Source organism: Arvicanthis niloticus, chromosome 6 (assembly GCF_011762505.2).
Source record: "Arvicanthis niloticus isolate mArvNil1 chromosome 6, mArvNil1.pat.X, whole genome shotgun sequence".
Classification (NCBI taxonomy): Eukaryota; Metazoa; Chordata; class Mammalia; order Rodentia; family Muridae; genus Arvicanthis; species Arvicanthis niloticus.
In genome coordinates this window covers 106,607,380-106,631,598 of record NC_047663.1, presented here as the reverse complement: position 1 = coordinate 106,631,598, position 24,219 = coordinate 106,607,380, and the positions used below count along the sequence as shown (strand labels likewise).

General features: G+C 45.5%; 1 protein-coding gene across 7 annotated transcripts in view; it reads left to right on the top strand.

The window, feature by feature from the left end:
• Positions 1-24,219, top strand: part of Camsap1 (calmodulin regulated spectrin associated protein 1) — a 63,790-nt gene that overhangs the window by 26,457 nt on the left and 13,114 nt on the right. The window contains exons 4-17 of one of the 7 annotated variants that reach the window (XM_034505361.2): positions 28-108; positions 2,428-2,487; positions 3,517-3,658; positions 10,653-10,792; positions 10,880-10,976; positions 11,304-11,481; positions 14,431-14,522; positions 14,998-15,082; positions 15,619-17,983; positions 19,307-19,443; positions 19,914-20,122; positions 20,363-20,462; positions 21,559-21,674; positions 22,236-22,354. In XM_034505361.2, coding sequence (XP_034361252.1) covers positions 28-108; positions 2,428-2,487; positions 3,517-3,658; positions 10,653-10,792; positions 10,880-10,976; positions 11,304-11,481; positions 14,431-14,522; positions 14,998-15,082; positions 15,619-17,983; positions 19,307-19,443; positions 19,914-20,122; positions 20,363-20,462; positions 21,559-21,674; positions 22,236-22,354 — 3,921 coding nt within the window. Of the gene's footprint in view, positions 1-27; positions 109-1,073; positions 1,107-2,427; positions 2,488-3,516; positions 3,659-10,652; positions 10,793-10,879; positions 10,977-11,303; positions 11,482-14,430; positions 14,523-14,997; positions 15,083-15,618; positions 17,984-19,306; positions 19,444-19,913; positions 20,123-20,359; positions 20,463-21,558; positions 21,675-22,235; positions 22,355-24,219 lie in introns of all 7 variants that reach the window. The other 6 variants (XM_034505364.2, XM_034505367.3, XM_034505363.2 and 3 more) reach the window with 6 other exon arrangements.

Below are 24,219 nucleotides of genomic sequence, written 5' to 3'. Positions count from 1 at the left end.
TTCTTAATGCATTTTCTTCTGCCTTAGGTAAATCTTAAAATGAGAGAGATAACAGAGAAAGAAGTTAAATTAAAACAGCAGCCACTGGAAAGTCCTGCTCATCAAAAGGTAAAGGGTAATTTTAATTTCTTTGCAAGATACTAAGTTAATGTTAGTAGTTTTAAAGAATTATCTTTGTTTCTACTTGCTCATTCTATATTTTTATCACCTAAGCAAGCCAGCCTCTTAGATTCTCCTGGTGGCTGATTCTCCATGCTTCAGTTAGGTGTTGCCATGGGCAACCTGTCTTCTATGCCCAATCCCAAAAGGTCTGATGGTGTGTTGAACCAGAGGTATTCTGGGAGGACTTTGGGGGTTCAGTAAGGAAACAATGTAGCCTGTGCTGGGAGTGAACTTCAGAAGGTCAGAAATTGAGCAGAAAATGCCCACTAGCAGCTGTGCCCATGCAGATTCTTGAGATGGCTTGTGAGGTGCCATGAGGCTGGGGGTCTAAAGCCTAGCCCCTGGAGACAGTGGGACGTGTGTACCTTGGCATGGATGCAGATAGGTACATTTATTCCACATTCTGGCTTTGGCTTCCTCCCTGGCCATTTGTCTTTTGCCAGGGCCATGTGTCACAGTCAGTGGAATGTACCCAGGAGTGCCTGACTGTTGACACAGTTTTGCTGCTGAGAGCAATATATATTCTCCCCTTGTGGTTTTCTCTCTACACTGGTCAGCTCGAGTCAGCCTTGTCAGTAGAGAATCAGGCTGGAGCTGAGTGCCTCCCTAATCTTTGGATGAGGACAGGCCCACATGGGCATAGACAAAGGGAACAGACCTTTAGCTTGGTCCCCTGACTTTCTCAAGTTTGGAACTATTCTTTGCAATTGTGACGCATAGAGTTGTAAAGGAGACAGGTTATCTTCCAGTTAAATTCCCTGGTATTGTGATTAGCTGAGGTCATGCACACTGGAAAGCCTTTGCTACCAGAGGCTGTCTCTGCCTATTCTGTGTGAGCATGTGTGTCACAGCCACACTTGGACCTGCAGTGCTGACATTCCTTTCCACCTTCCTTCCTGCTTCCTGAGCAGTCTCCCTCCAAGTGGTATTGGAAGTTAGTACCCGTAAGTGACCCAGGCCGCCATCTGCCATCTGCAAAACCATCTTGTTGCCATCATGCGCTTCCATTAAATTGCTCGCACCCAAGATTGGGTTTTGTTTGTTTGTTTAAGTGTCCACTGGGGGCTGTTGTAGCTTGTCTAGCATGAGCCCTGCTGGCCACGCTGATGGGTTTTCTTATGTGGTACTCTGGGATGCCATGTCCATTCCCTTAGGCTCTTAGTGACCTCTGAGTGACCAGTACAGTGCAGCTGACAGACAGGACACTGTCTTTCTTAGCAGATGCCAAGAGGACTGGGGGTGACCTAGTGACTGGAATCAATCCATGGCCTTTTCTTTCTGCTGTTACTTTGCCTGAGGGGTGTTGTCTCTCACCACCTTCCCTAGAAACTGTATTCTAGGCTGTCAGGTTGGAAAGGTGTTCTCCTTCTGAGGGTACAGGTGGACTGCTAAGAGGGCGGCTGCTAGTGTATTTTGATGTGGTCTCCTTGTTTCTACCCCGCAGGTCTATATGGAGGTCAGCTCAGATTCTACAGTCTGAGTTAGGTCAGTTCAAATGCAGGGCTTCTGAAATTTCATATGAATTTTCACACAAAGTTAAAAAAACAGAATTTGATTTAGTAATTTCAGCAGTACCTAACTGGTGGCCCATTTGGGAAATGGACCAGTTTGTTGCTGCCCTTATAGGAAATGCCTTGTGCCAAGTGGTGCCTTTTTGTGCGAACTTTTGGATCTCTTTGCAGATGGTTTTGTATGTGCCCTTTGCTTGTTTGGGTCCTGTAGCTTCATTATTTGGCCCAGATTTTCCTTTGGGTCCCCACCTGGGACCCCATGGCTGTGAACTGCAAAAGGCTCATGTAAACCTTGAGTGCACTTCTTGCTAAGTGTTTGTAAGAAAGAGGAGGAAGGCATGCTTAATGAATGTTTGAGTACTGAATTTGACCAAGGCAGGGGCACACACTCAGGTATCCTGTAGAGAGCTTTGGTTTCAGATAAGATTGATGAAAAAAGAGAACTATACTCCAAAACAAATCCCCTTTAACTTTCTTCTGTTAGAGAGGTTATGGGTATCCTGCAGTGGTGTTCATTCAGTAAATAGACCAACAAGAAAATGTGTGGTCAAGATCTATAGATTATGGGCTTTACCTAAACATTTCACACCTAGAAGTTTGAAGGTGTGGGTGAGCACAGCAGCCATGTGAGCCTTCTGGAAGGGCTCTTGTAGTTCCATGTCAGCCTAATTTTTACCCATGCCATCCATCTTTACTCAAGAAACCATTTGCTTTACTGCATGCCTGCTCACTCCCTGTCTACTGTCTCTGAAAGCCTGGCCTGGAGCATGCTGTGATGCACTGCATGCTGGAACCTGTGGACTTTGCACGTGTGGTACAGTATGAGGCGGGTTCCCTACGATAGTATGTGTTGTGGGCTCTGAGAAACAAGTTAACGTGTGTTGGACTATTCAGCATCATTACTGATTATGCCAAATATTTATGGAAGTATTAGCTGAAAGTCTAGATTCCAAGATGATTCATTGAGTTGGACTCCCTTGCAGCACTCTCAGAAACCAACAGTTCTTGTTCTAGGCAGGTGCTGGCTCCCTTGTTTTTAGTTTCTAGTGCATGTGCTCCTTCTGGAGAAAATGTGGGCTGGTGGGTTCCCTGCCCTGGGCACTGATTCAGGTGAGAGCGGTACACTGCAGCTCTTAAGGAGTTGTGTCTACACTGAACAGCCCCTTCTCTGCTAAGCTTTCACTGACCATGGATAGAAAGACATGGATGGACTGTAGTGTATAGAATATTGACAGGTAGCTTCCTCGGGTGTGCACATAAGGGAGCCTTGGCCTGGCATTTGCTTGATGATCTTGTGAGTTTAGTCCTGATGTTTCATTTGTAGTTCTTGGTGGCTGGTGTGATGGTGTGAGAAATTTTGTTTAATCTGGTTTCTGAAATTTCTCAAACTATCAATTAATGCTATTTTGTACTTCTTAATGACCAATGTTAATGTTGATAATACTTAGAACACTGTCTGTAGCTTGGGTCTTTCAAGCATCTGAATGCCCACTGTTTAACTTGTTTCTCATTAGTTTGTAATGCATTGGCTTATGATAGTATAGATATGTGTTTTGTCTCCTTCCCACGTATGCCAACTGCCAGAGTCGGTTTAGAGTTAGACTGGCCCTGGTGGTATTAGCAGTGAATCTCTGCCATGCAGTGTAACCATGGAACCCAGTCCCTGGATCTGCCTTGTTTGTTTTGGACAGAGGACATCCACACAGTCTGAACTTTTCCAGGCAATAACAGTCGGTCTTCATGTGGCTCTAGGCTTCATGTAAACCTTGCTCTAGCAGTGTGCCTGTAACACAGGGTGAAGCGATCTCACACGCAGAGACTATTTTCCTTTTATCAACTGCAGGTCCGCTATCGGCGAGAGCACCTCTCTGCTAGGCAGTCACCCTACTTCCCGTTGTTGGAGGACTTGATGAGAGACGGCAGTGATGGCGCTGCTCTCTTAGCAGTGGTTCACTATTACTGCCCAGAGCAGATGAAACTGGATGGTGAGTGCAGAACACTTTCCCTGAACAGACCTGAAAGGGAACAGTGTGCAGTTAACATGCAAGAGAAGTAGCATGGAGTCCCTGTGTCAGTGGGGATACTACCACATACCTAGAAATTCCAAAAGACCAAATACGTATTTGTAATCTGTACCTTATGTGATAAAGGAATTTCCCATTGAATATTTGGGTAATATGTCATCGTGTTTTGTGACTTTACCTGTGAGTGGGGTTTAAAATCCTTCCTTATTGAAACATCTAGAACCTAAGCCAGACAGGGTGGCACGCACATATAATCCTGGTATTTGGTAGGCTGAGTTAGGACCAAGACAAGCCTGGGCTGCCTAAATGAGACCCCTTGTTAGAAGCCCAAAACAAAACAATTCTGTAGAACTTTCTGAAGACATGAGAATGAATGCTCGATTCAGTCTGTGTCCTGCCATGGCCTGATGGAGCACTGTTCTGATGCCACAGTACGTCGTCTTTCTAGGTGCTTGTGACCTGCAGCAAAGGAGGAGGAAAGTGGATGGCTATGAAGGGCATGGCACAGACCTGCCAGGGTATTATGAAGTTTTGAGTTGTCCATGGCTCTATTTCCTAAGTGCTTTTTGTCTGGAGTGGGCAGGTAGAGGGTCAGGGACCTGACCCGGTCCTATACTGGAATTTTATCTCAGACTTTAGCACTGGACATCTTAGGCTGGTATTAATGCCTACTCCAGGCATGGAAGTGTAGATAATACATTTTCTTTTTTACAGACACAAGTGGCTTGAAAGACAGGGAGATGCCCCCAGGTTCCAGGAGGATAAAACCTGCAGGTGGACAAATGGCTCCCTCACATTCAGCTGGCCTTGGTCCTATGACTAGGACATGGGGAGGAGTATCAGAAAAGCCTTATCTTATACCAGGAGGCTTCTCAAGTACCCGTGCCTCCGAGGACTAAGAGGAAGTGAGTGAGAGGGAGGCTAGCTCCACAAAACAAAACAAAAGACAGCTCGGGAAATAATTCAGTGTAGATAGTTGCTTAGCGTTACTGAGTCTTCGCTTCTGTCTCCAGCATCACACAAAAAAAGAAATATTATATGTCTGGGGATACAGCTCAGTAATAGAAGGCTTGCCTAGCATACAAGCAGCACTAGGTTTCTGCCCCAAACTGAAAAGTAAAACTGGTCTAGTGCTAGTGACACTCTGGCCCTGAAGGAGCTCCAGAGCTCTGGAGATATTCATCTCCAGAAACCACAGTTTCCAAGGAAACATGCCTCCATGGAACCCTCAGATTTCGCACCTGGTGGAAGAGAATGCAGAACGCTTACAATCCTGAAGGCTGTAAAATGCAAATAGAAGAAATAGACCTGCGAGGAGGAGAGTAGCCAGGCACGGCATCCCAGAGTTGTGGGCCTTTCCTTCCACTGTAGCTCAGGCTGACCTGGAGCTATAGGTGTTCGACACTGACTGCTCTTGACTACTCTGCTGCTGTGGCCTCGGGAGTACTGAGCTCAGAGATGGGCACCGCTGTCCGTTGTGCTTTGCCAGCTCTGCACTCTGCTGCCAGTGTACTTCCTCAGTCCTCCTCAGCTCCAGATACAGCCTGCTTTGTTTGCATGTTTGTTTTTGAGACAGGTTCTCTCTCCATAGCCCTTGCTGTCCCTGGAACTCAATATGTAGACCAGGCTGGCCTGAAACTCACAGAGATCCTCTTGCTTCTTCCTCTCAAATGCTGGGATTAAAGGCATATGCCACTATGTCTGGTCTGTAGCTTGCTTTTAAATCTGTCCTTTGAGGATCTGAAGGCAGACAGTAATATTGGGGCTAACATCCTTATTGAAAAAAATGTGAAGAAGTTGACAAGCCACGTTGCCAGAAACAGGAATTTAGTTAGCCATAGAAAACTTGAATACAAACTTGGCAGGCTGCATTTAGTGCACCAGATATTGTAGTACACTGAATAAAAATAAATGGTCAGGGCTAACAAGATGGGCCAGGGTGTGAAGGTGCTTGCTGCCAAGCTTGATGACCTGAGTTCAGTTTCAGAACCTATAGGTAGAAGGACAGAACTGATTCCTGCAAGTTGTTTCTTGGTCTCCATGTACACAGACATTTGCAAAAAATGACATTAGTGCTGTGGCACACACTTTTAGTGTCATGCACCCTCCTCCCCCACCACACACACACTCAGGAGATGGAGATAGGTGGAACTCTGAGTTCAAGGACATATGGTTTACAAAGCAAGGTCCAGGCCAGTCAGGGCTACATAGTAAAGAACAAACAACAGCAACAAAAAACTTGGTCAAAGCCATGAAAGAGACTACACCAGATCCCAAAGTATATGTTCCCGCCAGTTTAGGACATTAAAAGTCAGTCACAAAGTCACAGGTTTTTCCACACTTCCCAATAAGAGAAGTCAGCTGGTGGGTAAGGTCTGTAAGAGTTGGTCCTTTTTACTCGTTTTCACTGATATGTTACAACCATTTAAAGTAATATGTAGGACAAACCAGTGTGGACTAGGTGTTGAGCCAGTGAACAATGGCAGAACTGTATAGGACACACCCTGAAGCGTGCTGTAAGGGGGGTGAACACCTTACATATATATGTGTGTTGGAAAGCAGGGAGCTTGGGAATTCATGAATTAGACCTATTGCAGTGGCTTAAAAAAAGGACACAATCCCAGAGAAAAGTAAAGGGAGGAAAAATGAAGTTTTGTGACTGTGTCTATAGAGCAAGTGACTGAATTGTAAGACCCAGGCTCTGACAAGCTGTCTAGCCAAGAAGTAAAATAGAAGTACAGAGGCCAAATGGTTCACCAACTAGAATCCTAGAGCTGTCACAGAAAGACAGAAGGATGTTGGTCAGCAGTCATGCCTAGGTGTGTCTTTGTAAGTCAGTCTCAAGAACTGTGAGAGTTCTGTGGGAATCCCTTTGCTTCCAGTAACAGCCTCCATGTCCAGGGACTAGGCATATGAACAACCTTGGGAGAGACTGAGCCTCTATAAGTCATGGCCTCAGACTCCAGCATAGGGCAGGTAGGAGTGAGGTGACCAGAATCAAGGCTTTTGTGTGAGCTTTTTTGTCCTATACTACTAGGCCTCAATTCTTTGCTTGGTTCCATAAGGTTGATATGCTTCATATGCAAAGCAGAGACAGAGTCTTCTCTGTAGAAACTGGTCTTAGGACAAGTTCCACAGTGGCTGATGTTTGGCATCAGCTGGCTTCTTGCCTTGGTCACCTACAGCAAAACCCACTTCCTAATACCTACCTCTAACAGTGAAGGGGTGCCCAGATCCCCCTGGCATTTGAGGAAATCCCCTGGCTGTAACAAATACTCAGGCCACAGAATACACAACAGCAAGAGGCTGGGGATCTAGTTGCCAAGAATGGTGACTGGAAAGAGGCATCTAAAAAAATTGTCATACAGTATGTCCACGTTAGGTTCCACAGAGCTCTGAGGTAGTGGGCATTGGTAACTGAAGTGTAAGAGTGTACTAAAGAGTTAGATGGCTGAGTAGAAATAAAAAAGAATCTTCCAGAAAATATAAAAAAAAAGAGCAAAGGAAGTAAAGGAAAAAACTAAAAAAATGAAATCAATATAGGAGGAATGGACAGAGAAAATAGATGATGTACCCAAAGAAAGTGTAGATGCCCCTTCAGTGAGCATAGCCAAATCTCAGAATCCACTCACTGGATGTGTCCAATTGAAGGACTGTGGTGGAAGAGAAACCCTGTCTTGGGGGAAAATAAAGCAGAAAACAAAATGGTATAAATTCAGGTCTAGTAGACACCAAATATGTTCATATGTTATATAACACGGATAGTTCTGCGTTGGAGAAAAAGGAATGGGGGAGCTAGAGACTCGTAAGTACAAGGCAGATGACTCGGCATCAGGAAGTACATCCTCATGGACTGACTTCTTGTAGGAACTTGGTGCTGGGGCATTTTACCAAACTTTGAAGGAATTGACAGTTTGTATGTTTTATAAACTGTGCCAAAAGCTAGTAGGGAAGATGGAATGCATCTAGTCTTTGAATAAGAGGATTATTCCTGACACATTGGAAGGAGACCCCCAGATGATAGTTAAGGCTGGCTTGCCTTGTTAGCACAGATTGAAATCTTGTGTAAAATGTTGGAAGAATCTAACCTTTGCATCTGCTTTTACACAGCTGCCTCAGTAGGTGTCATTCTTGACCTGCCAGTTATGTAGTTTTACCTGGTGGTAGGTGTAGTCCCCAGGCTGTCACAGATGTAGACCAAAATAAGACCAGGAGTAGTATTTTGTGTCCTGTAGGGTGACTAACTAGACAGGGGGCCTCATGGACTGACTTCTTGTGGGAACTTTGTGCCGGGGCATTTTACCAAACTTTCAAGGAGGAGGAGTCTTGGTGGTGCTAGCCCAGTGTGCAGTACATGAGTCTCATGTGGACTGCAGCTTGGGGAGAGCCAGTTAATCTAGTCAGCAAAACAGGATGTGAAAAGAAAATGTGAATATATAAAGTTTAAAACTGCAAAAAAAAAAAAAAAAAAGTCATAAACATTATTGTAGTTCTTGGAAGAGGCTTCACATTCTTAGATGTGGAGAGTCAGTATCACTAAAATAATAATTTTATAAATATATTGCCAGGCCAGTAAATACTTTTGTTTTTACCAAGATTGATAAGGCAACATAAGGGCAAAATTGTAACATTGTACTTTGGCAGATATGTAGCAGATAGCCAAAGAATTTGCTTCTCAGTCTAGCCTTCTCAGGGTGATCTTTTCTCACTTTGTCTTCAGAGTAGCTTAGGGACCAGAGGCTTGGCAGCGCTGCTGTATGCAGGGCTCAAGGGAAGGTCCGGGAAGGTCTTTTCACGCCACACTCACGGTTTCCTTAAAGCCACAGTGTCCACCCAGTCTCTGCCATGCTTGAGTTATATATATAGGCTGTGGAGTTGCTCCGTTGTCCCTTGGTTGGTGGTTGGTTGGTTTGGTGTTTCCTTATGATTTGTCTGCCTGAGACGACACTGTGTATCCCAGCATCTGTGTCCACTGTGCTCTTGGTCAAGGTGGTGTGTGGTGGCCTCTTAAGACCACTTGAGAGACGTGATTCATACTTTATGATAACTCCTGGGGAGAGAGAGCTTTAGACTCGGGATCTTCAGTTGTCATCTGTTTCCTCATCTGATTTTCGATACTGGGTGTTCTGCCTCATTCCTGTTTGTTGTTTCCTAGCTGACATTGTGCAGGGGTAGCTTTGTCCTCTAACTGCCAATGTGTGTTTGTTGATGGACAGATTGAACTCACAATCTTATCACCTGGTAGCCTATGTCTGATTCTGTTCCTCTTATCAGAATTGTACTTGGTGCTTAGTTTTCACAGATTTTATCTGTATTTGTTTGTTTGTTTATTATATGAATGTGGGGCCTTTGTTTTATAAGTGTTACATTTTTATAAGTGTTACATTTTGTTTAACTGTATACTGGCTGAAACTGTGGCATTGGCCCAGGGCAGTCATTTGGTGCAGGGGTACAGGAGCCATGGAAAAATAAACGTTCAGTCAGAGCTGTGTGTTGAGGGGCCACGTATCCTAGAGGGCAGGGAAGGACTGGGCAGTCAGGAGTGGTGGCAAACAGTGTCCCATGATCAGATGCCGCTACCTCACTCGACATGGACACACCCTGCTCCTGGACTAATGACCTAGACTGGAAATAGCATTTGAGATCTTTGAAAAAGAATCCCCCCACCCTGTTTTGGTACTTGAGCATGCTGAACAAATACCCCTCTGCCTCTCTCCTTTTTTTCTTTTTGTTTTCTTTTTGATTTTTTGAGACAAGGATTCTCTGTGTAACAAGCTCTAGCTGTCCTGGAACTCACTCTGGAGAACAGGCTGGCCTTGAACTCAAAGATCTACCAGCCTCTGCCTCCTGAGTGCTGGGATTAAAGGTGTGCACCACCCTTCTGGTTCCTCTTTTTTAAAGGTGGAACATTCAGAGGCAAAGCCTTGGTGCATTTGTCTCATGTTCTTACATCTGCTGTTTACTGGCTCCTACTAAGGAGCATCTGGACAAACACCAAGGCCCCTTTTCAGGGGTCTGTTTACTGCCCGTACCACATTTCCCAGTGGAAGGTCTGCCCTCCTGAATTTTTTTTACCTGGGTGGTTGGGAAGATCCTCACTCACTCTTCATAGAGGAGGCTTGTACTAGATGCAGTTCCTTGACTTGAAGGATTAGAGACCTTGCTTGACAGTTGTGATTTCATGCATATTCTAGCTCCTGCCCTTTGCATATATGAAATTAACTTTAGGCAGAGGTCTCTGCTTGCGGAAGAAAATACAAACATTTCCTTACGTTTATTTTAATATTACTATGTATGCATGCATATTGTATATGTATATGTGAGAATTGGCACACATGTGGATATGGGTATCATTTTGGAGATGGTTTTCTCTTTTTTTTTTTTTTTTTTTTTTTTGAGACAGGGTTTCTCTGTATACCCTTGACTATCCTGGAACTTGCTCAGTAGACTAGGCTGGCCTGAACTCAGATCTGCCTGCCTTTTCTCCTTGGGATTAAAAGTGTGCACCACCATCACCTAGCTGGTTTTCCTACTTTATGTGAGTCCTGGGGCTTGAACTTAGGTTGTTGGGCTTGCAGGGCAAAAGCCTTTACCCACTGAGCCATCTTGTGACCCAGAACACAGATATTTCTAAAAGGTGATTCCACTTCATTTGGCTCATCTTTGCCTGCTCCTGTGCCTTGCACACGTAAGGCAAGCGGGCTGTTCCCTTTAGGACTCGAGCCTTGAAGTCTCATATAGTCTATGTTGTAAATGCAGAGTCTGGACACTTTCCGTATTTTCTTTCTTCCTTTAGTATCACCTGTGAAACTTACTGTCTTTTAAAATTTTGTAACCTTGCTTCCTTTATTACCAACTCTTGCACATAGAGTTTCAGTTCAGAATGGTGTATCTACACGCACCCTTGTGAGCACAATATGCACATCATAACAGTTTGCCTGTCTGTATCTACTAGATATTTGCCTGAAGGAGGTACCATCGATGGCTGACAGCCTGTATAACATCCGGCTTCTGAGGGAGTTTTCCAATGAGCATCTGAACAAGTGTTTCTATCTCACCCTGGAGGATATGCTGTACGCTCCCCTAGTGCTGAAGGTAAGCCTGCCATCAGACATGCACTTAAAGCTAGCTGCCGTTGAGCAGGTACTTACTGTGCCTGGGTTGTTGTGTGTTTTGTTTTAGCCGAATGTTATGGTTTTTATCGCCGAGCTCTTCTGGTGGTTTGAGAATGTCAAACCAGATTTTGTTCAGCCCCGAGATATTCAAGAGCTGAAGGATGGTGAGTAACACGAATGGTCATAGCCATTTTCTTGAGAGCTCAAAGGATTTAGGCAGCCCCTATGTCTGTGAAGATCAGGGTGGCCTGTGTGTCAGTGCTGTGCGGACATGAAGTTCAGGCTTGCCTGTTCTGTCTGTCAGTGTTGTTTTTAAATTTCATATTTGTAAGTTAGCCTAGACCTGTTAACCTGTTAACCAATGTTGAGAAGTTTGGTTTCAAGTAAAAGTTGAATTGTTTTCATGGTTCTAAAAGCTATAGGTTCAGTGTTTCTTGCTGACATTATAACTATAATTAATAGATATTTGTATAAAATTGCTATTTCTGTAGCTAAAACAGTGTCACAGCAGAAGAGCAGCCGACCTCCTGTCCCGATCTCCAATGCAACCAAACGCAGCTTCCTGGGTAGCCCTGCTGCTATGAGCCCTGCTGACCTGCCACCACCCACCCAGCCTCTCACCGAAGGCAGTCATCGGTACCACCTCCACTCGGAAGAACCTGAGTGTCTGTAAGTCTGTTGTGGTCAGTTTACCATCCTCCTTCCTTTTACATGAGAGCCCGAGAAACCTCTTAAGTAAGTAATGCAGAGAGCACCGAGTACTTTCCTAGTCCAAGACAGTGCCAGTTCTGGGGCACTTAGTCTTCTCTTCAGCATTCTTAAATAAGAGTATTTATGTAATACAATTAATTAATACAGTTTAAACACATCAAATGGTAGAACAGAAAAGGAATGTCTCTGTTGTCTCTTCACAGCGAGTTACAGTTTCACAGATGATCTAATAAGAAAGAAGCTGAAGGAGCAGTCAGAATTGACTCTGAAGTGTAGTCTGATAGCCAGTAGGAGTGAAGGCTGGTATCTGTAAGCTGGCTGCTTCATCGGCTTCAGTGAACAGTGGATGATGACACAGTAAATGGGAGCTCTTGGAGAGGGGGTTTTGAGAACCGAGTTTTATCATCGTCAGCTGGCTGGATCTGGTTGATTGGGTACAACCATGCCAGTGGCCTGAGGGTGAGATGAAAGAGCTCTCCTGGGAGGGAGTGTGAACCTCCAGTGTGGGAGGAGCCCTTATGTGTGTGCCACCTGAGAGAATATTTTAAAACAGAAACAAAGTTTTAGAATGTGGAGATTGAGTTGAGATTTAAGGTTAAAACAATACTCAGAAGTGATTTTTGAATAGTGCATACAGCTGAATGTCTAGTTAGATACACGTTGGAAAGGACCTCAGCTTTCTCATGTTGACTTGAAAGATGCTAGAGGATTGGGCCAGGAAGAGAATGTTCAGGGCCCAAAAAGCAAGTCAGATGGCACTGGGAGTGTTTAAGGGCTGAGAGTCGCTGACAGGATTCGATCTTTGGAGCAGAATGGAAAGCTGTATGTGGCTCAGAGCCCATGGGTACAGAGGGTGGCTGAGAAGTGACAGCATCACAAGGAAAGAGCTATACAGCCACGTGTGCCTTATGTGCTACCTAGGTAGGCGTTCTTGCTGGCAGTCCTTACATCCAGTCCTTGTGCTGGGTCTTTGTGGTTAGATCAGGTATATGGCGTGCCATGCGTTTGTGTTTGTGCACTCGTGTTCTCTGTCCGTCTGTCTGTCTCACTCATGGAACTTGGTTGAAGCAGCATTGGCATCACATATGCACTGACTGGCTCAGTGACCCTTTCTACTTATAGTAGCTGTGAAGCTTTTCTTATTCATCAAACTCTTGCCCTGGATAGCTCACACTGTTGCATACTCTGACTCTGTTTGAGTTCTCTGGTCCTTGGTGCTGTGGGTGGCTGTGGGTTCTAGATTTCCTCTTCCCTGTCTTCTGCTGGGCTTCTCAGGATTCCCTTTTAACCCCTTCTGTTCAGCTTCCCCCCTTTGTCTCCCTTTCTTCCTTGTGTCTCCTCTGCCTCTGAAGGACTAACCCCTATCTTGGGATTAACCTTAGTAGCTATTGCCCAGGGTGTTGAATGCCCCTGTGATCCCTGCCCAGACTTTTATTACTGTCCGATGGTCAAATTCTTCCCTAATGTAAAATAGCAAAAGAGCTGCCCTGCATGTGAGTGTGCTCTTCCTGATGAGAAGCTAGTGCCGGCCCCATAGTTGGTGTCAGGCTAATGCAGCTGCACTGAGCAGTGCTCACCTGATTGGTGCCTGCGCTGCGCTGCGCTGCGCCCACTGGTCTCATGTAAAGTGATGATCCTTATGGCCACAGCCTGGACGCCTCTTACTCAAGCTGTAATCAAAGAAGTAGAAAAGGTGTGAATAGTTGTAGATTTTGTAGCTGTGTCCATACTGTCCTCTACAATATGTGAGTGCTCTCTCCCAGCTCTGTGGAGTGCCCTGCTTGTCCATGCTCAGGTGTTCTCTCCAGCTCTGTGGGGTGCCTGCTTGTCCACGCTCAGGTTACTCTCAACATTTTCAGTCAGTTTGATAGAGTGGTACCATCTTTGTGGTCTTTTCAATTTTTTTATTTTTGTGTTTTTGAGACAGGGTCTTACTATTTAGCCTCAGATGGCCTAGAACTTGCAATGTAGACCAGGCTGGCCTTGAACTCAGAGATCATCTGCTGGGACTAAAGGCGTGCACTACTGCCACCTAGCTTGTGAGTGTGACATATATAGATCATGACATTCATACATATATATCGTGCATTGTTCCTACCCAGCTCAACCACCTTGCTGGTCCCCTTTGTGGTAGTCACTTGGGATTTGTGTCATACACTACAGCCAGAAGGTGTATAATTTGTGTTTGCAGCTTTGGGATTTGTGAGTGTAAGTGTGTTTATACACATGTATGCACCTGTGTGTGGGGGCCAGAGGTTGATGTTGAATGTCTTCCTTGATTACACTCCAGTTACTTTTGAGATAAGGTCTCTCATTGAACCCAGAGCTCACTGATTTGGCTAGACTAGCTGGTCAACAATATGTATTGCTCTACTTGGCTTTTTAATCTGGGTGCTAGCAACTCAGGTCCACCTTATATTTGCATAGCAAACACTTTACCAACTGAGCTATCTCCTCAGTTCCAGTTTGGGGATTTTTATCTCCAATTCAAAACTTCATTGGTTTTCTTTTGGTTTAGTTTTATGGAAAGACTTTACCCAGAGAAACCTGCTAACTGCTCCCAGCTTAGTACAAGTTTTTAATAGTCTCTTTCAGTTACATACCTTTGCTTTATTACTTCTACACTGATGGACTGATTGGTTTTGTGTGTGTGTGTGTGTGTGTGTGTGTGTGTGTGTGTGTGTGTTTGTATTTATGGTTACGTATGTACCACAGTGCCTAAGTGGAAGTCAGAAGACAACTTTCAAGAGTAAGCTCTCTCCTTCTGCTGTGTGGGACCTAGACATAGAACTCAGGCTATCAGGTTTGGCAGCCAGTGTTCTTCTCTGCTGAGCTGTCTCGATATCCTTTGCTTTTGAACTTGAAGTTTGTTAAACTCATTATTTTCTTTGAATTATTTTTATTTAGTGGGAAAGGAGCTTCCACATTTAGTCCAGCCCATCCTTTGTTGCCACTGAGACAGAAACAGCAAAAAGTGTCGCAGGCTGAGGAAATCCCTGGTGAGAACATGATTCTTTTCTTTCTTTCTTTCTTTCTTTCTTTCTTTCTTTCTTTCTTTCTTTCTTTCTTTTTTTTTTCAACTTTTTTTTCCATGGTTAGTAAAATAATATTCCTCAAAATTAAATGACCTTGTTCTAATGTACCCATTTTAGTTAAGAATAGCAGAATAAATTTAATTTGTATTGATATAGCTCAGAATTTATAATCTTGTGGTATAAATGTCATTTCAACTCTGGTAAGTTGTGTGCTGCATGCACAGAGTGGCAGATGCCCCAAACATCTGTATGATTCCTGTGCTGTAGCACTGCACTTCACTTATCGGAGCTACTGGACGCTATACTGTTGTGGGCATCCACTTCCCTGAGTTAAGATTATTATTACCACCCAGAGAAATGGCTGTTACACTGAAAGAACTGCAAATGGTACAGGGTTTGTTACTAAACACTGAATGTGCTTATTTCTTCCAAACTACAGATCAGCGACACAGATCGAATTCCTTAACTAGGGTTGATGGTCAGCCACGTGGCGCAGCAGTAGCATGGCCAGATAAAAAAAACAGGTGAGTAACGGAACTGTTTGTATTCAGGTGCTCGTTAGACTAAGCAGCAGTTCTTCAGATGTGTTTCAGGGAGAGAGCTGGCAGCTAGTGACACCACAGAAATGCCAGCATGTACTTGCACAGTGAATGTATGCTCTATGGTGTCGCAGCAATAGAGGGACACGTGAGGATCTAGCAGGTGTCCGAGAGGTCTGTAAAAGCAACAGTGCCACCTGTGCTATGGGTACGTTTGCTTTTCATGTTTCTTGTGGTGATTTTACTCAAGGGTTTAGAAAGATATCTGAGCTTTCATTTGTAGTGTGCTAAGTATAGACAGATAGCCAAGGCCATCGGGGCCTCGGTTGCTTTAAAGGATGCATGAAGGAGGGAGGGCTGGGCAAAGCGGTTTTGAGTCATTCACCAGAAGTTGCCTCTGCTGCTCTTTTGTCCTAGAACATTTATATAAAGCATCTTCATGTAAGACTGGTGCTCTTCATACCCTGAGCTCCTCCCCTTCAGGCTGCTGAACAGTGAGTTGGTTTTTCCTCTTATTTCAGGCCTGTGTCACAGCCAACACCGTTTGCTCTCCATCATGCTGCAAGTTGTGATGTGGACCCCAGTTCTGGTGACAGTGTCAGCTTAGCCCGCTCTATCAGCAAAGATAGCTTGGCATCTAACATTATCCACCTGACCCCACAGAACCAGCCCCATTCTTCAGCTGGAAAGACCAACGGGAAAAGCCTCCTGAGCAATGTCAACATTGAGGATGAGGAGGAGGAGCTTGTAGCCATCATCAGGACAGATGTGTCTCCTCGTTCCCCAGAGATTCCCAGAATCTCACCTCAGGCCCCAGGCCTGGTGGCAAGTATCAGGTCTCCCCAGAGACAGGCAGACACGATGGAGAGTAAGCCTGACAGTTTTTACTTAGAGCCTCTGATGCCAGCAGTACTCCGGCCAGCCAAAGAGAAGCAGATTACCACTAAGGAAGATGAGCGTGGAGAAGGGAGATCAAGGACCATCATGGCCAAGAGGCCTAGTGAGGGCTCCCAGCCTATGGTACGGAAGAAAGTGACTGGTAGCCATGGCAGTCGTGACCTGAACAGAACTTTTACCCCAATTCCTTGTTCAGAATTTGCTGCAAGCATTGATCCTGCAGAGGTAGGACCACAGTCGGCAGAAGCTACAGGGGAAGGACAGCCTCTGGCCCTGGGTAGATTTGATCCATTACCTCAGGGGCAGGCTGCTGATGGTTTCTTTCTCCATGTAGGCAGGGCTGAGGAAGATGAGGGGAGGTGGTATGTTGGTTCACAGAGTCCCAGCTCCCATGACTCAGAACCCTGGACCATCCTGAGGCAGGACTCAGACTCTGATGTGGCCGATGTAGAGGATACCGAGCAGGATTTTACTTGTGAGGACCATCCTGTGGTTATCCCCAGATATGCTGGTGAGGAAGAGTCAGCCAAACTACAAGAGGATATGAAAGTGAAGGAACACGAAGACAAAGATGATGCCAGTGGCCGCTCAAGCCCTTGTCTGAGCACGACTTCTCAGCTCAGCAGCATGTCCATGGCAAGTGGAAGTGTGAAGATGACCAGTTTTGCTGAAAGGAAGCTCCAGCGGCTCAACAGCTGTGAGACCAAGTCCAGCAGCAGCAGCTCCCAGAAGACCACCCCAGATGCATCTGAAAGCTGCCCAGCCCCTCTGACAACATGGCGCCAGAAGAGAGAGCAGAGCCCAAGCAGGCACAGTAAGGACCCTGCCAGCCTGCTGGCTTCTGAGCTGGTGCAGCTGCACATGCAGCTGGAGGAAAAGCGTAGAGCTATTGAAGCCCAGAAGAAAAAGATGGAGGCGCTGTCTGCACGGCAGCGTCTGAAGCTGGGCAAGGCAGCCTTTCTGCATGTGGTAAAGAAAGGGAAGACCGATGGTGCCCCACAGCCACTGAGACCCGAACACTTCACGAAGGAATTCCCACAGCACAATGGGGAGGACTTGGATGATGGCACTTGTAAAACTGAAGGGTTCCTTGTCAAAGAAGAGCAGAGAGATCTCAGTGACTCTCAGGATGTGGCATTTGTCCAGCTACATAAACCCAGGGACCCAGCTACTCTGCATGATGGAGAGAAGCACAGAGTAATTTCCACTGCTCTCCTGGAGGACAGTGTCGGTGAGGTAGATGTGAATGAGTGTGACTTGTCCATTGAGAAGCTTAATGAGACCATCAGTACACTGCAGCAGGCTATACTGAAGATCTCCCAGCAGCAGGAGCAGCTTCTCATGAAGTCCCCCACAGTACCAACACCAGGCACTAAAAATAACTGCCAGGACCAAAAAGTAAAGGCCCCAGTCCACTTTGTTGAGCCACTCTCTCCAACTGGTGTGCCTGGCCACCGCAAACCCCCACGGCTTGGCCAGGGCCGGAATTCCCGGTCAGGAAGGCCAGCTGAACTGAAGGTTCCAAAAGACAGGCAGCAGGGCTGTTCTCGGAGCAAGACTCCAACACCCAGTGTGGAGACACTCCCACATTCGAGGTCCTTACCCCCAAGTACCCATCCACGGTCACCCTCCGACCCAGGGGAACTCCCTGAGAAGTGTCTCTTTGACAGTTACAGACTCCATGATGAGAGTAACCACCGGACACTTGTTCTGTCCTCCTGCAAAGATGCAAACATTGTCTCAGAACAGATGAACTTTAAAGAGTGTCTGGATACAAGTGTAAAAGAGACAGGGCTGAGTGCCTCTGCCATCACAGGCAAAGAACACACCCTGATGGAGGAGCCGCTGAGGAGCAAGGCCAGCCTCATTGAGGTGGACCTCTCTGAACTGAAGGCCCCTGATGAGGATGGAGAGGTGATTGGCCATGAGAGCTCGGTAGAGCTTGGTGGAGATAGTGACCAGAAGCCTGGGGTTGGCTTCTTCTTCAAGGTAAGTTGGAAGTTTGTTGAAGTGTAGTCACATTGCCTTATTTGTGAGGATATCTCATGAACTTCTGTTCTAAGTAGGTTCCATAAAAAGCCAGAGAAGAAACATGTTTGATTTTGTGGGGCTATACATTCTGAGGATGTACCCAACCAGATGTAGTCACAGGCAGAACATCCTAGAACCTGATAATTTTCATGAGTCTTGAAATACTTTGTTTTTGGATGACTTTTTGGTCATTGAAAAATGTAAAAAGTGCTTAGAACTCAAACGCTGTACAAAGATATCCAAACCAGATGTGGCCTGTATGCTTCAATTTACCAACCCCTGATATGGAAACCCAGCAGCAGAGAAGCTTTGAAATGTCTCTGTTTCTCTGCCCTGCACTTCTTTCTCAGACATGATAAGAAGTATGGCCTCCAGGGTTTCTCCTCTTCTTGATCATGTCTGTTTTCTCCTGACCACATGGTACAGTCTCAGCCTTATAAGATGCATGTTTTATTGACATGTGTGTGTGTGCACGTGCGTGCACGTGTGCGTGCGCGCGTGTGTGTAAGCCTGAGGCTGACATTGGGTGCTTTACCTTCCTTATTGCTCTCCACCTTCTGTATTAGACAAGAGCGGATGGGTTCAGGGTGATGTGGCCATAGAGCACCTTCAATACGAGACAAGGTGTCCTTTAGAACCCGGAGTTTAACATTTCAGTCAGCCCAGCAAGCAAGTTTGGTCCACAGACTCCCTGTCTCTACTTTTCATGTACTGGGATCACACAAGTCTGTCTTTCCTACCTGGCTTTTTGTGAGTTCTGGGGATCTGAACTCTGATCCTTATGCTTACCCAGCAGATATTTTCTCTGCTGAGCTACCTCCTCATTCCCAGTCATACTTTGTATGGAATGATTGCAGTCACACTGATGTTAGCTGAGATAGGGAGAAATGTGTGGCTTTGTAGGGAAACTGAATTTGGTGCAGGGCACGTGAAGGTCATCTAACAGGCTATTTTGATGGCATGGACTTTTTTTTTTTCCATTTGTGTCACAGTGTATATATATGCAATAAGCTTATTAATTAAAAAGACTCAGAGCTGGGCATGGTGGTGCATGCCTTTGGAAAGCAGAGGCAGACATATCTGAATCTGAGGCCAGCTTGGTCTGCATAGAGAGTTCTAGGATATCCAGGGCTACATAGACTCTGTCTTACTCCCTCTCCTAATGAAGTCAGATTTTCTAAGTGTATGTTAAAAGTCCTTACTGGATCAGAGTAAGCCTAGGTTGGATAGTTTAAGGAGTTCCTTGTACTGCCACTGACTATAAAGTAATGGGCTTTGTAGGATGAACAGAAAGCAGAAGATGAGCTTGCTAAGAAGCGAGCAGCTTTCCTTCTGAAACAGCAGCGCAAGGCTGAAGAGGCTCGTGCACGCAAGCAGCAGCTGGAGGCGGAAGTGGAGCTCAAGCGAGATGAAGCCCGGTAACATCTTCCTCAGCAGCCTCCATTTGTCTGTGTCCAGTTGGGCAGCCTAGATTTAGATGGTAGACAGGGCCAGGCTGGTTCATCACAGGGGCCAGCATCTCACAGCTCTTCACTCCCTCCTTGTTCCTGCTGTTGGACATTGGCATTCATGGCGATAGCCATGACAGTACAGATCTGTGCGGCTCTCATGCCAGGTGCTTCTGTTACTTTCACACCAGCCCTACTCCCTCACTCCCTGTGTGTTCACTCCCATTTTAATGATGAGGCTGCCAGCATGCAGCATAGGAAATACATTGTTTGTGGTCCGGAGAGTTTTCTAGGTGATTCAGTCCCAGCCTTAAACTCCCACGGTTCCAACAATCTACAGAGAGAACCACAGATCTTAGGATTGCAGGAGGTGGATCTGGTACATTTGTCCTTAGGAAGAGAACCTCTGACCCAGTCTTGTGACTCCATTTTGCTCTTAGGCGTAAGGCTGAAGAGGATCGACTTCGTAAGGAGGAGGAGAAGGCGAGGCGAGAGCTCATTAAACAGGAATACTTGCGGAGGAAGCAGCAACAGGCCTTGGAGGAGCAAGGACTTGGCAAACCTAAATCAAAGCCTAAAAAGCCTCGGCCAAAGTCAGTTCACCGGGAAGAGTCTTGTAGTGACTCTGGCACCAAGTGCTCTTCCACCCGTAAGCACCCTCACCCTGTGCTGTGCTGGCTGCTTAGTGCTGAGCTTCTTCATCCTGAGTGCTTCATGGGATGGGAAGCTTCCCTTTAAACAGGCTTAAGGATTGAGACCTGAGATGGCCAGGGACTTGCAGGGTTTGGGCAGAGAATTGGGATTTACAGAGGGAGGCTCTGTAGTAGGACAGCAGGGATAGGCCTGGTAAACTTGTTCACAGTTTGTCAACTTCTTGTTCCTACAGCAGATAACTTGAGCCAAACTCACTCCGGCTCCAGCCTATCGTTGGCATCTGCAGCAACAACGGAACCTGAGAGTGTTCATTCGGGGGGCACACCTTCTCACCGGTAAGGAGGCCAAGAAACTATGAGGTATCTTAGTGCGCTTGTACAGAGAAGGAGAAGCTTCCAGATCAAAGCTGAAGGAGAGACATTTTATAGCCAGTTCCACAATGTTTAGGAGGAAACCCAGCTTACCCCTACCAGGGCTCACTGGCTTTTCCCTCCTTCATTCTTTCCCCTTGGCCTCCCTGTTAAATGTGTGCACTTCTTGTTGCATAGGAGTGAGTGGGTGACACTTAGCCCCATTACCCGCATAGTTCAGTGTGTATCATTCCATAGTGCTGTCAAATCGTCGTCTGGCACAGCCTTGGACTATGGGTCAGACAGGAACCAATGCATCATTTAAAGTGGTATTTTTCATTTTCTACCAGCTGTTAAAAGCCCCTCTTTGTGTTACAAAGTAATTTTACAGGTGCTGTGGGTACCTGTCTGGGCATCAATGAATTTTTACTGTAGCTTTAGCTGGGAGCTACATGGTATTGACTTCTTATAGTTGGGGCTTCATTTGAATAGTGTCATGTACAAGCATCATGAGTGCTGTCTGTGGAGAGGAGCCTTCATTCCTCCTTGATGTCTAGTGAGCTTTTGTCTCCTGGACTTTGGAGGACTCCTAGGGAGCCCTGGATGGTGCTTTTTTTAGTTTTGTTTGGGAGTTAGTTGTCTAGCTAGATTCTACTCCATCCCTGTCAGCCTGCCTAGAGAGCATCCGACTACCTTCTACGAAGTTTTCTAGGCTTCAGCTTTGGTATTTATGTTCATGATTCGGCATCCCTGCATGTGCAGCCCAGTCCTGCCAGGGATCAGAGAGCGTCTGAGGCACAGCTGTTTACCTTAGCCCCACTTCAGCCCCTCCTGCCCTAGGACTGATCCTCTGCTAGGTGACTGTTAGTCTTCTGTGGTCATCGATACCTGAGCCAGCATCAGTCAGTCCGTGCACTCATGGTGACACTCTTTGGCAGTGGCCAATAAAGGCTTATCAAGTCCTCCACCTTCACAGGAAGGCCCTGCTGTAGTGGGCATGCTTCTTGCCCTGCTGGTATGGGTGGTCATGGAGAAGTAAGGAGAAGGGCACCTTGAGCACCTTGTCTGTTTCTGCCTGCAGAGTTGAATCACTGGAAGCCTTACCTATCCTGAGCCGCAACCCCAGTCGGAGCACAGACCGAGACTGGGAGACTGCATCGGCAGCCTCCTCTTTGGCCTCTGTGGCCGAGTACACAGGTAATAGCCACACAATGGCTTTAGGGTATATTGCCCACAGAGGCACTTGCCTCTTTAAAATAAACTTTATTTTAATAACACTCTTTAAAATAAATCTTTATTTTGGCCTAAAAGTGTTTTTTTTTTTTTTTTTTTTTTTTTTTTTTAAATTAAATATTTACTCAGTGTCAGAGCTGTATCTAACTGCTGGCTGTCCACAGCACGGACACAGTAGTGACCCTGATCAGACCTCACATTTGTCCCGTAGGCAATATAATGCCAACTCCCTGCTGTTTTGAGAGCAGAGATAAAGCGGGATCATACATCCTGGGCACTTTCCAGTTTCTGGGTTTGTAATTTGTATAGTAAAGAGACTTAAGTCAGAAAGTAGCAACAATTACTTTAATCTGTCTTTTTTTTTTTTTTTTTGAGTAGGTTTGAAGAGGTCTTTATGTTTTCACAAATGCATACTTGTCCACGATCTAAGCTTTTTGTATTTTGCTTCTGAGAGAAGTGTTGCTATTTTGTGTGTGCTTGTGGCCTATGCTAATAATTTTGCAATTTTTGATCTGGTTTTCTTAGGTCCTAAACTCTTTAAGGAGCCCAGTAGCAAGTCAAACAAACCAATTATTCACAATGCCATCTCCCACTGCTGTCTGGCTGGGAAAGTGAACGAACCTCACAAGAATTCAATATTGGAGGCAAGTGTTAAATGTTATAGTGGTTATACATAGAATAAAAACAAATTCTGTTAGCCTTTGCTGTTTGTGCAGAGGTATGTTCTCTTCCTGTTATTTTAAGCTGTCCTGTTACTGAATAGATGTGGAGTCTTTTTCTCCTAATTACTAAGTAGAAGGGTGTGTGTCCTGAGGCAGGAACACAGAGTTCTTGTAAGGTTGTGGGGGACCGCTGTAGAAAAACAGGATTTTGACAGAAAGGTGGATTATTAAATCAATGAATGGTTTCATTTGGGACAACAGTAGACATGGGTCTCTTTAGCCGAGGAAGAGGATACTTCTGTTCATGGTAGGTATGGTGTGTTGGCCACGGGAGGGGGCCAGGACCTGGTCCAGTGGGCCACGTTCCTGTGGGGAGACTGGATACGGATGTCATTTGATTCTGTTTTTGGTTTGGGTGCTGGCAGTTAAACCCAGAGCCTCAGACATTCATAGTCGATGAGTACCCTGCCACCTAGCACGCACTCTGTCCCCAGTGTAGATTAGATATTTTTAAATGACAGTGTCCTTGATACAGAAAGGAAGCAGGTGACCCTGCTGTCCTGCTAGTGAGTGTCCATGGCTGGAACAGGACTTAGAAGGGTGGGTCTTGGAGACACTTTGGGCACCTGAGTCACCAAGAACTTAAAAGTTGGGTCAGGTAAAAAACTACTCATCTTTCCTGTGTCGGTTTTCACTTCCTTGAAGCTGTCTGTCTGCTGGGTGTGGTAGCTCATGCCTTTACTCTCAGTATTTAAGAGACCGAGGCAGGAGGATTCCTGTGAGTTTGAGGCTAGCTTGGACTGTAGTATGAGACTGTCTCAGAGAGAGAGAGACAGAGACAAACAGAGAGATAGAGAATGAGCGAGAGCAAGAGTGAGACAGAGAGTGAGCAAAAGAGAGACAGAGAAAGAGAACAAGGAAAGATGTTAGTAGCCTTTCTAAGTTCAAGAACCAGAAGGTAGTTAGAAAGTGAGGGTCAAAGTTAGGGTTTGACATGTTCTTCACAGTTGGGAACTTTTCAGTATGAGTGCCAGGAGGGAGGACCACATCTGCACAGTGAATGCTTAGAGTGTGGGTATTGGTGAGCAGTGTGCAGTGGTCCAGGGAGGACGACAACCAGAATACTGTGCTGTGTCTTCAGCAGTAGAGTCTTACCGTCTAGGGAGTAGACAGCCAAGGACAGTGGTAGTACTCTATGTTTGGGGGCCTTTGGCCTCCTTGACTTGTAAGGAAGTATTCCATGCCTGACACTGAGGTTTTTTTGTTTAATGACACATGGTTTTTGGGAGGAACATTGTCCACTCATGCAGGGCATCTCCACTCCTTTAAAACTCCTTTTAAAATTTTTTATATTTTAGTAAAGTTAGAAATTAGTGGGTTTCCATAAGACATCTATTATTATTATTAATTATTGTTCTTGCTATTATTGTTGTTGTTGTTGTTATCATTACTGTAAAAGACTAGAGAGATGGGTCAGTAGTTTAGAGCTCTTTCTGCTCTTGCAGAGATCCCAAGTTCATATGGTGACTTGTAGCCACCTGTATCTCTGATTCCAGGGAATCCAATACTCTCTTTGGCTTCCTTGGATACCAGACACACATGTGATGTACACACACACACACACACACACACACACACACACACAAACACACACACACACACATGCAAACAGAGCATTTACTAGTTACACAAATGTAAAAAATGTTTTAAAAATGAATACAATACGCTTATATCTGGCTCTTCTCTTCTACTCTGCTGGTCTACATGTTATCTTGGTGCCATACCATGGCCAGTAATGGCTTTGGAGTGTGTTTTGAAGTCAGATATAGGGTACTTTTTCTTCTTTT